The sequence below is a fragment of the Podarcis bocagei genome (assembly GCF_964188305.1).
Source record: "Podarcis bocagei genome assembly, chromosome: 1".
NCBI classification, from domain to species: Eukaryota; Metazoa; Chordata; class Lepidosauria; order Squamata; family Lacertidae; genus Podarcis; species Podarcis bocagei.
Genome location: NC_138125.1, coordinates 25,585,571 through 25,598,124, shown reverse-complemented (window position 1 = coordinate 25,598,124; position 12,554 = coordinate 25,585,571). Strand labels below are relative to the sequence as shown.

The 12,554-nt window shown below is 47.2% G+C and overlaps 2 protein-coding genes across 3 annotated transcripts in view; one reads left to right on the top strand and one right to left on the bottom strand.

Annotated features, from left to right (window-relative positions):
• The window catches only part of LOC308575582 (uncharacterized protein), a 288,973-nt gene extending 278,910 nt beyond the window's left edge, over positions 1 to 10,063 (top strand). Inside the window, exon 2 of the mRNA XM_081174333.1 lies at positions 10,043 to 10,063. The gene's annotated coding sequence lies outside the window, so the exon portion shown is untranslated. The remainder of the gene's footprint in view (positions 1 to 10,042) is intronic.
• Positions 1 to 12,554, bottom strand: part of KCNK10 (potassium two pore domain channel subfamily K member 10) — an 88,210-nt gene that overhangs the window by 24,947 nt on the left and 50,709 nt on the right. For both annotated transcript variants that reach the window (XM_081173439.1, XM_081173438.1), the window contains one exon: positions 9,352 to 9,469. In XM_081173439.1, coding sequence (XP_081029565.1) covers positions 9,352 to 9,469 — 118 coding nt within the window. The remainder of the gene's footprint in view (positions 1 to 9,351; positions 9,470 to 12,554) is intronic.

The window sequence follows — 12,554 nt, the reverse complement described above, 5'->3', positions numbered from 1 at the left end:
GACTCAGTTATACAGCTGCAAATGAAACGTTTTAGGCAGGCATAGGCAAACTCAGTCCTCCAGATGTTTTGAGACAATTCCCATCATCCCTGACCACTGGTCCTGTTAGCTAGGGCAGTGTTTCCCAACCTTTTTTGGGCAAAGGCACACTTGTTTCATGAAAAAAATCTCGAGGCACACCACCATGCCAGATGGGGAAAGGTCACTTTTTACTTATGTAAAAAAAAATAAAAAAATAGTAACAGCATAGAAGGTAATGGTAGATGACTGTTAGGGTCTCCCCCCAAATGCAGAATTCTATTAATATCTTCCTTAGCGAGCCGCATTAACCCCTGTAATGCTTTCTATAGAGTAAGCATAGGGGACACTGGGGGATGTGGAACCAATGGGGCAGTGGGCCAAAAGAGTTCGGGATCTACTGCTTTAAACAGAAATAAGAGCCAGTGGGTTCTTCCTGTTTTAAAGTATCGTTTCAGCAGGGACAGCAGTCCGGATTTCCAAAAAGCGGCGCTTTTTTGCGTCTGAGCAAAGAAGAGAGAGAGGGGAAAAAAGAGAGAGAGATTGATTTGTGGCTGCGCAAAGGGGGGAGGAGCCCAGGAGTAAAAGTAGGAAGGACGAAGGGAGGGGAAAGGAAAGTTAATAGAAGGAAAGGCGGGTGGGAGAGAAAGAGAAAGAAAGAGGGAAGGAAGGGGGGAAGAGAAGTGGAAAGGAGGGAGACCGAGGCGGGGGAGAGGCGTCTGGAGAGTTGCTCCGAAGTTTGGGGGGCCGCGGGGGTGGGCGCACGTCCCAGGAGGCGGAGGCCAGCCCGGGCTGGGAGCCGCGGCCCGGGGGCGGTAGGCGGACCGCGGCTCCTAGGATGTGGAAAGGGGACGGCGGCACAGGGGGAGGAGACCCGCACGGCTAGGGCAGCGCGCAGGGGGAGGGGAGCGGGCCGGAGGCGGGCGAGGGGGGCCGCGATCCCGCGCGCCGCGAACATGGCCTCGTTCCCCGTGGGCCCCGCCGAGCCCCCCGGCCGGGGAGGACGGCGCGCCCCCACCGCCGGAGGAGAGCAGAGGCAGGAGGAGGAGGACGAAGGCGCTGCCGAGGAGGCGCGCCAACTTCTGCCAACTTTGGCGCCCGCCCTGTCGCCGCAGGCTCCTCCCAGCTGAGAGCCAGAGGACGGCGGCGGAGCAGGAGGAGGAGGATCGGGTTTGGCGACGGCTGCTGCATCCTCTCCAAGCGCGGGGCTGGCCTCCGCCGCGCCCGATCCTCCGCGCTCACCGTGCTTCTCGGCGGAGCAGGTCTCGTGCGTGTGCGAGGCGCTGCTGCAGGCGGGCGACCCCGGCCGGCTGGGCCGCTTCCTGGGCTCGCTGCCGCCCAACGCCGAGGCGCCGTGCCTGGAGGCGCAGGCGGGCGAGAGCCTGGCCAAGGCGCGCGCGCTGCTGGCCTTCCAGCGCAGCGACTTCGCCGAGCTCTACCGCCTGGTGCAGAGCCGGCGATGGGATGTGGGAGGGAGCTCGCTCGCCGCCCCGCGTGTGCCTATGTGGGGCACGTTACAGCCCCGTGACGTCAGCGCCACGCAGGCAGCCAGGCAGGCAGACGGCGAGAGCCCCGCGCTGGGCGGCCTCTCCTCGCCGCCGCCGCCCCGCCTCTCGCCGCCCGACTCGCCCGCCTCCCTCCCACGGCACACCAGGCAACGTCTCGCGGCACACTAGTGTGCCGCGGAACACCGGTTGGGAAACACTGAGCTAGGGATGATGGGAGTTGTAGTCCCAAAACATCTAGAGAGCCGAGTTTGCCTATGCCTGGTTTTAGGTGTGTCTTAAGTGCAATATACAATGTGACACTAGATGGCAATGTGAGCCTTATGGAAAATTCGATGTATTTTTAAAAATGCTTTTCAGAACGGTTTTTATATGTGTGTAGATTCCACCCAGGTGCTTGTGGAAGACCCACAAGCAGGATTCCAGCAAAAGAGCACTCTCCCCTCGTGTGGTTTCCAGCATCTGGAATTCAGAAGTATTACTGCCTCCAGCTATGGAGTCAGGACATAGCCATCATGCTAAGAAGCACAATGACACAATGCTGTCTTGCCATAAAATAAAAGTGAAGTGATACCTGATTACTGATTATCTGACTGCCTTTTCACACATTGCACACAAAAAACCCACTAGTCACCAAGTGTACTCAACAGGGAGCCACAGCTAGTCGAAATTCTCTTATTGCCTATCTACAATACACATTTTCAAACACAAATTTCTCAGGTTCAAACTTCCCATTTTTAGTTGTACTCTTTTTAATAATAATAATATAATAAAACCAACCCAGAAATAATTTTGCAGCCATTACCAACTGAACCTTTAACCATTACCTGGGTAAGAAGAAATTGTAGCAAATTCTTTTTAAATAAGAGTAATGGAAATGAATACGAAGGGCTCCCAACAGATTTCTGCACAGAGATAGAAGCGGACCATTGACGCAAATAAAAGGAACCTTACCGTTGTTCCTTTCTCTTCCTCACTGAACTGCACATCCGCCGAAGCCCTTTTAGAAGCTATTAGCACTTTGCTCAAAGTGCATTATCCTCACCTGAATGACACTGAAGTGTGTGGTAGTGCAGCATTTTGTGATTGTTTGAACTGTCAACATGCTGAAACATCCCTTTACTTAACCCACATGTAAAGAAATCTCTGGTTAAATGAATGGGAGAAGCAGCATGGTTCACTCACAGGCCTTGGACATACTGCAGGTATTGGGTATGTTGACCCTGACTTGCAAACCTCTCTGATCTCATCTGAGGTTACATTGGGTTTGTCCCCACCAAAAGGAGCTGCACAATACCCAAAAGCAAGAGTCCTGTTCCAAACATGAGGTGGTTATTCATAGGTACTTATTTACTAGATTTAATCCAGCCCTTTTCCCCGAAGGCAACCAGGGAAGCAAACAACAAAAGATGAAGATTTTTTAAAGCAATCAAATATATTCACAGCAGGGGGAAATCAAGGTGGCCAGGAATTAGGAACAGAGGAATCTACCTTCTATTGAGTTAGAAGGTAAAAGAAGGTAAAGGAACCCTGGATGGTTAAGTCCAGTCAAAGGTGACTATGGGGTTGCAGCGTTCATCTTGCTTTCAGGCCAAAGAAGCCGGTGTTTGTCCATTGACATTTTTCCAGATCATGTGGCCAGCATGACTAAGCTGCTTCTGCTGCAACAGGACACCATAATGCAAGCCAGAGCGCATGGAAATGCCGTTTACCTTCCTATTTATCTACTTGCACTGGCGTGCTTTCAGACTGCTAGGTTGGCAGGAGCTGGGAAAGAACATTGGGAGCTCACCCCATCGTGTGGATTCAAACCACTGACCTTCTGATCAGCAAGCCCAAGAGGCTCAGTGGTTTAGACCACAGGACCACCCGCGTCCCTATTACCTTTACATATTGAGTTAGACCACTGGTCCACCTAGCTCAGTGCCATCTACACTGACTGGCAATGGCTCTCTTGGGCTTCATAGAGGATACAATCCCAGCTAGAAGCAGCTTCCAGCTGGAGCTGAGCCAGTGTGGTAGCTTCCTGGTAGGTAGCACAAATGCGCCAGCGGGGTGCAATCCAGCAAAGTGCAATCCAGCATTCCTGCAGATGTAGATGCACCGTGCCAACCTCCTGACTTCCCTACCCTCTCCCTTCCTGTAAGCAACAGCTACCAACCTGCCAGGAAACCAGCACAGCAGTTCCTTCCTAATGGACAAGCCACTTCCTTTCTCAGCCCTATGGAAAGATGCCTGTGGCGTTTGCCTCCTAGGTGGGTCATTAGGAAAGGGTTAAAATGGGTGTGATGTGATTGGCCAGTGAGAATGCAAGGGGGGAGTAAAAGTTAGAGTGGGAAGTTTTGAAAGTCAGTTGAGGTTTGGGAGTTGAGAGTTGAGGTTTGGGAGTTGGAGAAGTAAGAGGGAGGAATAGGCAGCGGGTTGGTCGAGTTGTATTGTGAGAGAGTGAGAGGAATTGTTAGGTTGAGTCGGATAGATGGTTGAAATAATCAGTTTGGAGTTGTTAGGAACTAAGATTAAGAAACTGACAAGAGGTAATTAAACTGAAACCATACACTTGTTCCTGCATTTAAAAATAAACTTGATTATTTGTTAATGTTAGCAACTGTCTGGACTCCGTGTGTCCCCGTGAGAAGCGGGGTGGTGGCAGCGAAGAAAGCAATCACAGTGGTGGCACAGGGTCAATAGACCGTCAAACGTCCGGGGGCCCTGTGTGATCGCCACAATGCCAGGGACTGAACATGGGACTTACTGCATGCTCTACCACTCAACTGTGGTCCTTCCCCGATTGCTGGATGAAAGAACTCCAGCCTCTCAAGTGAATTACGGTCCTCATTCACTGGCACTGGCAGATTCCCTGGGGTACTTGGAAATTTGCCTGATTGGCGTGAGTGGGGGAGCTCAGTTCTAAGAGACAGGGTCCTTTTCTGCTGGTTCAGGCACAGCCACCCTGACCGAGGAAACATGTAAGGATAGCATCTATGTGCCAATGAATGAGGGATCCATTTCAGGCAAGAACCTGGAGCCCTCCCAGCCAGCAGATCTAATTTGAGATGTGAACTGCAATGCCTATTCAGACATCACACACAAAAAAACAGGACAAACATTTTCTCAACCAAGCCAAAATACAGTTCTGATTGATAATGCCCACCACAAACTGGTGCAATCAGAGGGAGCTATTGCCAGGATCTAGCCACAGGAGCGAGATTGTGTGAACCCATCTATACATTGTGCTCATCTCTATAAGACGTACTTTGGGATAGCAGGCCACTGCCTGGTCCTCCATTTAAATGGGATTCACAGCAGCTCAGGAGTTAATTGCCCTGAAAACCTATAGACCCCGCCATTTCCACCATTTCTTCATGGAACTGAGTTCCTAATGAAACCTATCATTTGATTAATCTGCAACGCGTTTTTGTCAGCACGGCAGGATACAAGACCTTTGCTAAAGGAAAGCTAAAGGAAAGCCATGCTTTGTCATGCTACTGCATACAGCCTTTGCAAATTGACTCCTGATGGGAGTGTGACTCAACAGAGTAATCACATTTTCAGGCTGGAGTTCTGAATTACGTCCGGTCTTTATCTCCTATTATACCTAGTGAAATGTCCAGTTCTTACACACACCCCTCTCCCCACATTTCCCAGTTTATGTGAATCTTCAAGAGATTATCTGACATTCTTACAAACACACACCCTTTTTAAAGCACTTATTTTCATGCATTGTCCAAGGACTTTGACTTTCAAGATATGTCCCCTAACTTTTAGATTAAAGCAACATCAGTCTTGCCACAATAGAAACAACTGCAGGTTTTAAACTTGTCTCACAGATAACTCATGGAGTTTTTTCTTGAATGAAGTACACCCTTGTGCAAATTAATTGAAACAAACAATGAATGTAGTAGTACAAAATTCACATATACATGTACAATCTCACATATACATACATTAGTAACGGATATGACCTCCGCTATCTTTAAGCAGCATTTGAACACGGTTTGGCATGGAGTCTACTAGTTTCGAACAGTCACTGTTGTTTTTTGGATTCCTGTACCACACTTGAATCAGTGCCTGAATGAGCTTTTTCATAGTCATACAGTCTACAGCACGGAGGCGACTTTTGCGTGTAGCCCACAAATTCTCAATGCGATTTACGTCCGGGGAATTCCCTGGCCAATCAAGTACCTGTATTTGCTGCTCTGTCATGAATTTCTTCACCACTTTCGATGTGTGACAGGGGGCTAGGTCTTGCTGCAATATCCCAGTACCGTCAGGATACCTCTTTTCCAGCTCTGGAATAACTCTCTTTCATAGAACTTCAATATATTGTGGTGAGCACATCATTCCTTCTATTGGCTGCACACTTCCGACACCCTAATGATCAACTGACTATTTGTGTTTGTTTTGAGTACAGGATTACGAGTAAGACACAAAACATGCTTTGTTTCAAATAATTTGCACAAGGGTGTATTTAATTTCCAAACTCTTGTTTACAACGAAGGCCAAGGAAAATGTGATGCGATTTACATAATCAATACTACACAAATGGTGGGCAAGTTTTAAGTAAACTGAAGGTATGGGCATTCTGATCTGCATCAGGAACCTGGAATGTGGGGAGGGGACTTTAATCATTTGCCATTTGCATCCCACTGCAGTCCTCGGACTCACCTACATTCGTAAAGATAAAGCGCTTTATATGCGTTATAATACTGCGACACCAGATGGCACTGTGGAGTCCCGTTTTTCGCCAATGGGATTTCCCTGTATGAAGTTTACAACACATTTAACTGAATCACTTTTTTGATGTGTCTAGATCCAGCCCTCATTAGGATCACCACACACACACACACACACACACACACACACACACAGTCTGCAGTGAATTGGAACTACTTCCCAATGCAAATAGCTTCCAATATTTGCAATTTACTTTTAAAAGCCCAGGGCCTTCTCCAGTGTTTTCATTAACAGAGGTACATTTAACAACAACAAAAAGGAGCTTTCGTAGCAGTGGTTCTTCAGGTATGGAATGCCTTCCCTATAAAGAGGTTCACCTGGTGACTACACTGCAATTCAGACAAATTTATTCACCCATACATTTTAATTTCTTGCAATAAGGATTTGGAACAACATTGACTTGATAGTGCTATGCAAGGGGCTTCACAAGGTCTCTTTCAGAGTGCTTTTGCCAAGGGCTTCCTGAGCTCTGGAAATCAGTTGACTGTTGGGTTTTGCAAAGCACCATATCGCATAGCACTTTGCAAGGGGCTTCACAAGACTTGGCACTCAGCTGACTGTTGGGGCTTGCAAAGGCTTTACTGGTGCTGCTGATCAGCTGACTGGCTGTGCCTGTAAACCCCCTTTTGGTTGTGTCAGATCTCTTCACCTGCCCCACATGTGACATCATATACGATAACAGGTGGGTGTCAGTTAGCCAGATGGCTTGTTGGGTCAAATGGGGTGGCCTGGGAGGCCTATTTAGATTTGCAGGTTGGAGGTTTCCCATTCTCTCTCTCTCTCTCTATATATATATATATATATATATTCTAGTTACCCATAGATGCAGACAATCTAATCCAACAGACGTTCATTGATATCAATGTACTGCCACTTAGACAGACTTCATTGCTTCATTATCTGTTGTGCTGGGCTTCCTCAACTCACCCCTTTTCATTGAAACAAGAGGCAGAAATGAAAAGTATAGTTACAGCACCAAAGTTCAGACCATTTTACTGCCTACTCCATTAAAATCCATTTCATTTCAGCGGTTTGCAGCCTGGTAATAAAAATGCACTTTCATATTGGAAACATGCAGCCATGTACAGAGATCAGACCAAGAATGAATTATTCAGACCCAGAAACAAGCAAAACAAAGGATAAGCTTTTTAGATTAGATCTGTCATGCACCCTGCAAAAGCCTGTAGGATTCCTCTGTCCCTCCATCACTCTCTCCTCTCTCACACACACACACTTCTTAAATGGATTAGTGCCAGCATTTCCCTTCAACACTACATCTGAAAGGATACTACATCATGGCGTAGTAGTAGCAGAGAGGAACTGTGGAGCAAAATTAGCCAATGATTGCTTTGATGTCTTCAGAAGTGTTCAGTCCAGGAAGCACAGCCCTAACTCTGAACAGGTGCTGCCCTCAGTGATGTCAGTAACCATCACAACAACATCAGATTCCCTAGATTCTCTCTGATTGGATTGAACTGGATCACCCATGTGAGTAAAACAGGAAAGAGAAAGCAGCCCTAACAAGTGGTGGAGGGGTGGACTCTGGCAGAATATCAGCAGCTAGGAGAAATAATATGACTAGAACAGGGCCTGATCCATCAGGGCTCCTCTTATGTCCTTATCAGAGTAGAAACCTGTTCATGTAGCATCCCAGCTCCTCAGAAGGTCTGTATGCATAGAGATCTACTTGCATAGGATTCCCCTTGTTGGGAATATTGCATGACTATACACAGCAAGATCAGCCATGCAGCTCTTTGCCCAATTAACAGGTGGACCCTATCCTCACATATAATGCTGCAGTACATTTGCATATTGATCCAGAAGCTGAGCTTCCTATGAACTTGATCTCTTATCATTTCATTATTAATCTTAATTGAGATACTTATATTTTTATTTCACCCCCATTAAAGACCATCTCATAACCCAGAGCCAAAACAGAGAGCACCATCTGCGTTAACATCAGTAGCACAATTGTAAGATGACAAGAGTTTGGATTACGATCTATGCTATTATTTTCTGTTTGTTCTCTCTCACTCTTGTCATTGTTAAGTTCAGAATGCAGGTTGAAGTTTCAGCCCCTGGAGAAATGCACTCTGCTCATCCTTCCAAGAGCCAAGAACCCGCATTTGGCACTCTGGTTTTCAATCTCTGCAGCTACCTACAATTCAATAAACATATACCTACAGATGTGTGAATTGTTAACTCAAACCTTGGCTTAGCTGTCATCCCGTGCTGACCTAGGAAGCCCAGGACGGGAGAAAAGCAGGTGCAAGCTCCTTACCAGGAAGAAGAAGAAGAGTTTGGATTTGATATCCCGCTTTATCACTACCCTAAGGAGTAGCCTAACAATCTCCTTTCCCTTCCTCCCCCACAACAAACACTCTGTGAGGTGAGTGGGGCTGAGAGACTTCAAAGAAGTGTGACTGGCCCAAGGTCACCCAGCAGCTGCATGTGGAGGAGCGGGGATGCAAACCCAGTTCACCAGATTACGAGTCTACCACTCTTAACCACTTCACCACACTGGCTCTCAAGGAGCTGGTACATTCTCTTGGATGTGCAAACCAAGACATGGTTAGGGAGATTCCAATAATAAGACCGGAGGGGGGAAGAGCATCTCTTTAGGACCCCAAGGGGTTCCTATTGCCATGTGTCCAAACAACTCCATTATCAATCATAGCTTTGACTTCACTCATTAGCTAAAATACTGACAGCCAAGAGTAGCCAGCAAGCTCACATCACATAAATTGCTTAGAAAGCTACCTCCACATTTTGCTTCATAACTTTCTTTCTAGGAGGACTAGACTGCTGCTTTAAAAAAAGAAAGAAACCTAAGTATCTGGGGTACCTGCCTAGGGGCACCAATGAAGACCTTTTATGGGTGCCATGGTGCCCAGGGACACTGGATTGTTGATCTGTGTGGTGTGTGTGTGTGTGCAAAATCAAGACAGAAAGACAGCTTGTGGTGGGGCTGTGCTGCCTGCCCCTATTTTCCATGCAGAAACTGATCGGGATTGTTTGCCCCCATGAACAGCCCTATAAAACCCCCACTCTTTTCCATCTCTGCCTCCATCTTAAATACTATATAAATGCATACCTATAGTTGTGATGACGGTTCCAGCAAAGAAAAAGGCACTTCCAAGGTCCCAGTGACTGCTGCTGTTAACAGGATCTCCAACAGGATTGACTCCGGCACTGGTAGCATTAATGAGCCTCTGAAAAAAATATCAACAGTAAAATTAACCCACAGAATACTTTATTGTGAAATATAGCACAGCTGGAACTGGACTTCAATGGAAGCTTAGGAACTAGGAAACTGCTTCTATCAGGTTGTCCATTCTACCTCTGCTTTAACTGACAGTGGCTCTTCATTAGAGGTATTTCCCATCACCCAGGACCTTCTCCACATAGTGCATGTGTACTGCCACTGAGCTATGCCTCTCTCACCTGTTATCCAAAGCTCACTGAGGAAATGTGCAGCATGGAGATCTGAACAGACACACTCAGAAAGCACCATAATGCCTTCATCTCATTCATATCTAATCACCACCATCACCACAAACCATTTAAATCACCACAAAACATTTGTACAGCATTGCAGGCACTTGATGCCCATCATCTCAACAGCCCAGTAAAACAAGCCAGCATTACTACTGCAGATGGGGAAGAGAGGGTTGAACCAGACATGCTGAAGACCACAGGTAAAGTGCTTACCTGCCTAAACATTCAATGTGTCTCCTGCCATGTTTAACTGCATTTATTGTGTTCATCTTCCTAGTTGCATAGAGCAGTGGTAGCCAATGTGGCAACCCTCCAAATATTGTGGAATACAACTCCCATCATCCCTGACCATTGACCATGTCATGAATGCAACCTGGGATCAGAGAGGGAAAGGACAGAGACCATGGCATTGGTACCAGTTGTCGAAATCTATTAAATTCATTTATTCAAGAGCTCTCAGTCACACAAGCTGCGTAGGGAGAGAGTTACCAAAGGCAGTTGCTATGTCTAACTAGATGGCTGGTCTAGTAGAACAGGTGGGTGTATGAAGGGCGCTTCATCCTGCTCTTTGGGGGTGCTACTCTCATATTTTAAGTCCTGCTTATTTAAGGTAGCCATTAGCAACCATTCCTCTTTGGTAATGTTGCATAGGGCATACATCCATCTTCATTCATACGAAATAGTAATATTACATGAGCAAATTCACAAAATCTTCAGGCTTGTTTTTTTAAAAAAATATATATCTGAATTGTGATGGTGCATGAAAACCATGCTAGCTACGTCAAATGGAAGTTGTAATCCACAACATCTGGAAGGTATCACGTTGGCATTAAGAAACTATGATTCTCTGGCTCACAAAAGAAATGGCTATTTCCCCACAGCGAGTGCATTTGGGTGGGAGCGATTGGCAGAGGACTGTTTACATGGGAACGCCTTTTTCACCTGTCTCTAAGCTTTCACAGCCTCTTAGGTTTGGCCCTGAGGCTGAGGGAACGATGAGGGACACCGACCTGACCCTGCTAACCCCATTATTTATTTATTAAAAGCAGAAGTGAAATTAATGCCCAGGTTGCCTTACAGCTTAAGCAACCCCTGAAACCCAACCAACAATAAAGGGCAAAAAGAAAGCAACAGCAAAAGAAAGAAAGAGGCAGCATATTGCCTCAGGGCAAGCTTCAGGAAGATTAAGATGAGCAGCTCAACAAAGAAATGTCTCTGCCCTGTGTTGAAAGACCATCAGAGAGAAGAGGCAAGGTGGACCTCCATTGGTAGGGGCTTCCAAAGCCTTGGCATAGAGACAAAGGAGGGTCTTCCCTCCATTCTAACCAAGTACAATGGTACCTTGGGTTAAGAACTTAATTTGTTCAAGAGGTCTGTTCTGAACCTGAAACTGTTCTTAACCTGAGACACCACTTTAGCTAATGGGGCCTCCTGCTGCCACCGCGCCGCTGCTGCATGATTTCTGTTCTCATCCTGAAGCAAAGTTCGTAACCCGAGGTACTATTTCTGGGTTAGCGGAGTATGTAACCTGAAGTGTCTGTAACCTGAAGCGTCTGTAACCCGAGGTACCACTGTACAACTCTGGTGCTGAAACAATGTGGAGAGCCAGGGGGAGGGGGGAGATCTCTGTGCAGCATGGCTCGTGTTGGTCAAAAGTATCCAAAGCCCCAAATCATTTAATTACCTCTGGTTATTTAATTATCTTTGAATGTTTAATTACCCTAAAATCTAGATACCTAAACAGGGAAAAGAGAAGATGGAAAATGTTAACAGCATAGCTAAAATACAGAGGAAGGGGACTAGGATGTCTATCTACTAAGTTCCCAATGGTGTCAGGGAAAAATTCGTTTGCTACATAGCAGAATCTCAAAGTGCAGAGAGCATTCTGTTTATTTACCCAGAAGAGCATAAATCAGCTTAATTGACACCTCAACGTGACAGGCAGGCCACGGCACGCTGTCACCTCAACTGGTGTTACTTCTGCCAGAGGATGCGTCACCTTCTCCATTCCAGAGGCAGCACCGTATGCGGCATGACCCAGAGTACGAGAACCACATCTGTGGTTCGCCCAGCCTAACGTGTTCGCTCGGCCAAAGGTGTGCAGTGCACCTCCAGGAACGAGTTGCCTGACAGCAGCGCACCCCAGACAAAGGCTGCTTTGGCATTCTGCTTGCTACGTGACAGCGTTTTTCACTTCGTGAATTTAGGGCGGTTTTAGTTCAATCTCTAAGGATGGCCTCCATCAAAGTATTGGGGGGGGTTCTGTCTTCCTCAAATAAGAATGCAGAAGGGGGAAAGCTTTACAACTAAACGGACCAGTGTGCGCTTGTTGAACAGGGAACCTTTTTCAGCCCACGGGCTGCATTTTCTCATGCACAACCTTCCCGGGGTGGGTGGAGTCAAAGACAAGAGTGTGTGGAGCCATAAAAGGTAAAGGTAAAGGGACCCCTGACCATTAGGTCCAGTCGTGGCCGACTCTGGGGTTGTGGCGCTCATCTCGCTTTATTGGCCAAGGGAGCCAGTACAGATTCCGGGTCATGTGGCCAGTATGACTAAGCCGCTTCTGGCAAACCAGAGCAGCACACAGAAACGCCGTTTACCTTCCCACCGGAGCGGTACCTATTTATCTACTTGCACTTTGACGTGCTTTCGAACTGCTAGGTTGGCAGGAGCTGGGACTGAGCAACGGGAGCTCACCCCGTCACGGCGAGTCCTAGGCTCTGTGGTTTAACCCAAAGTGCCACCCGCGTCCCACGTGGAGCCATGGATGTGGCCTTTGCTTTTGCATGAAAGGCTACA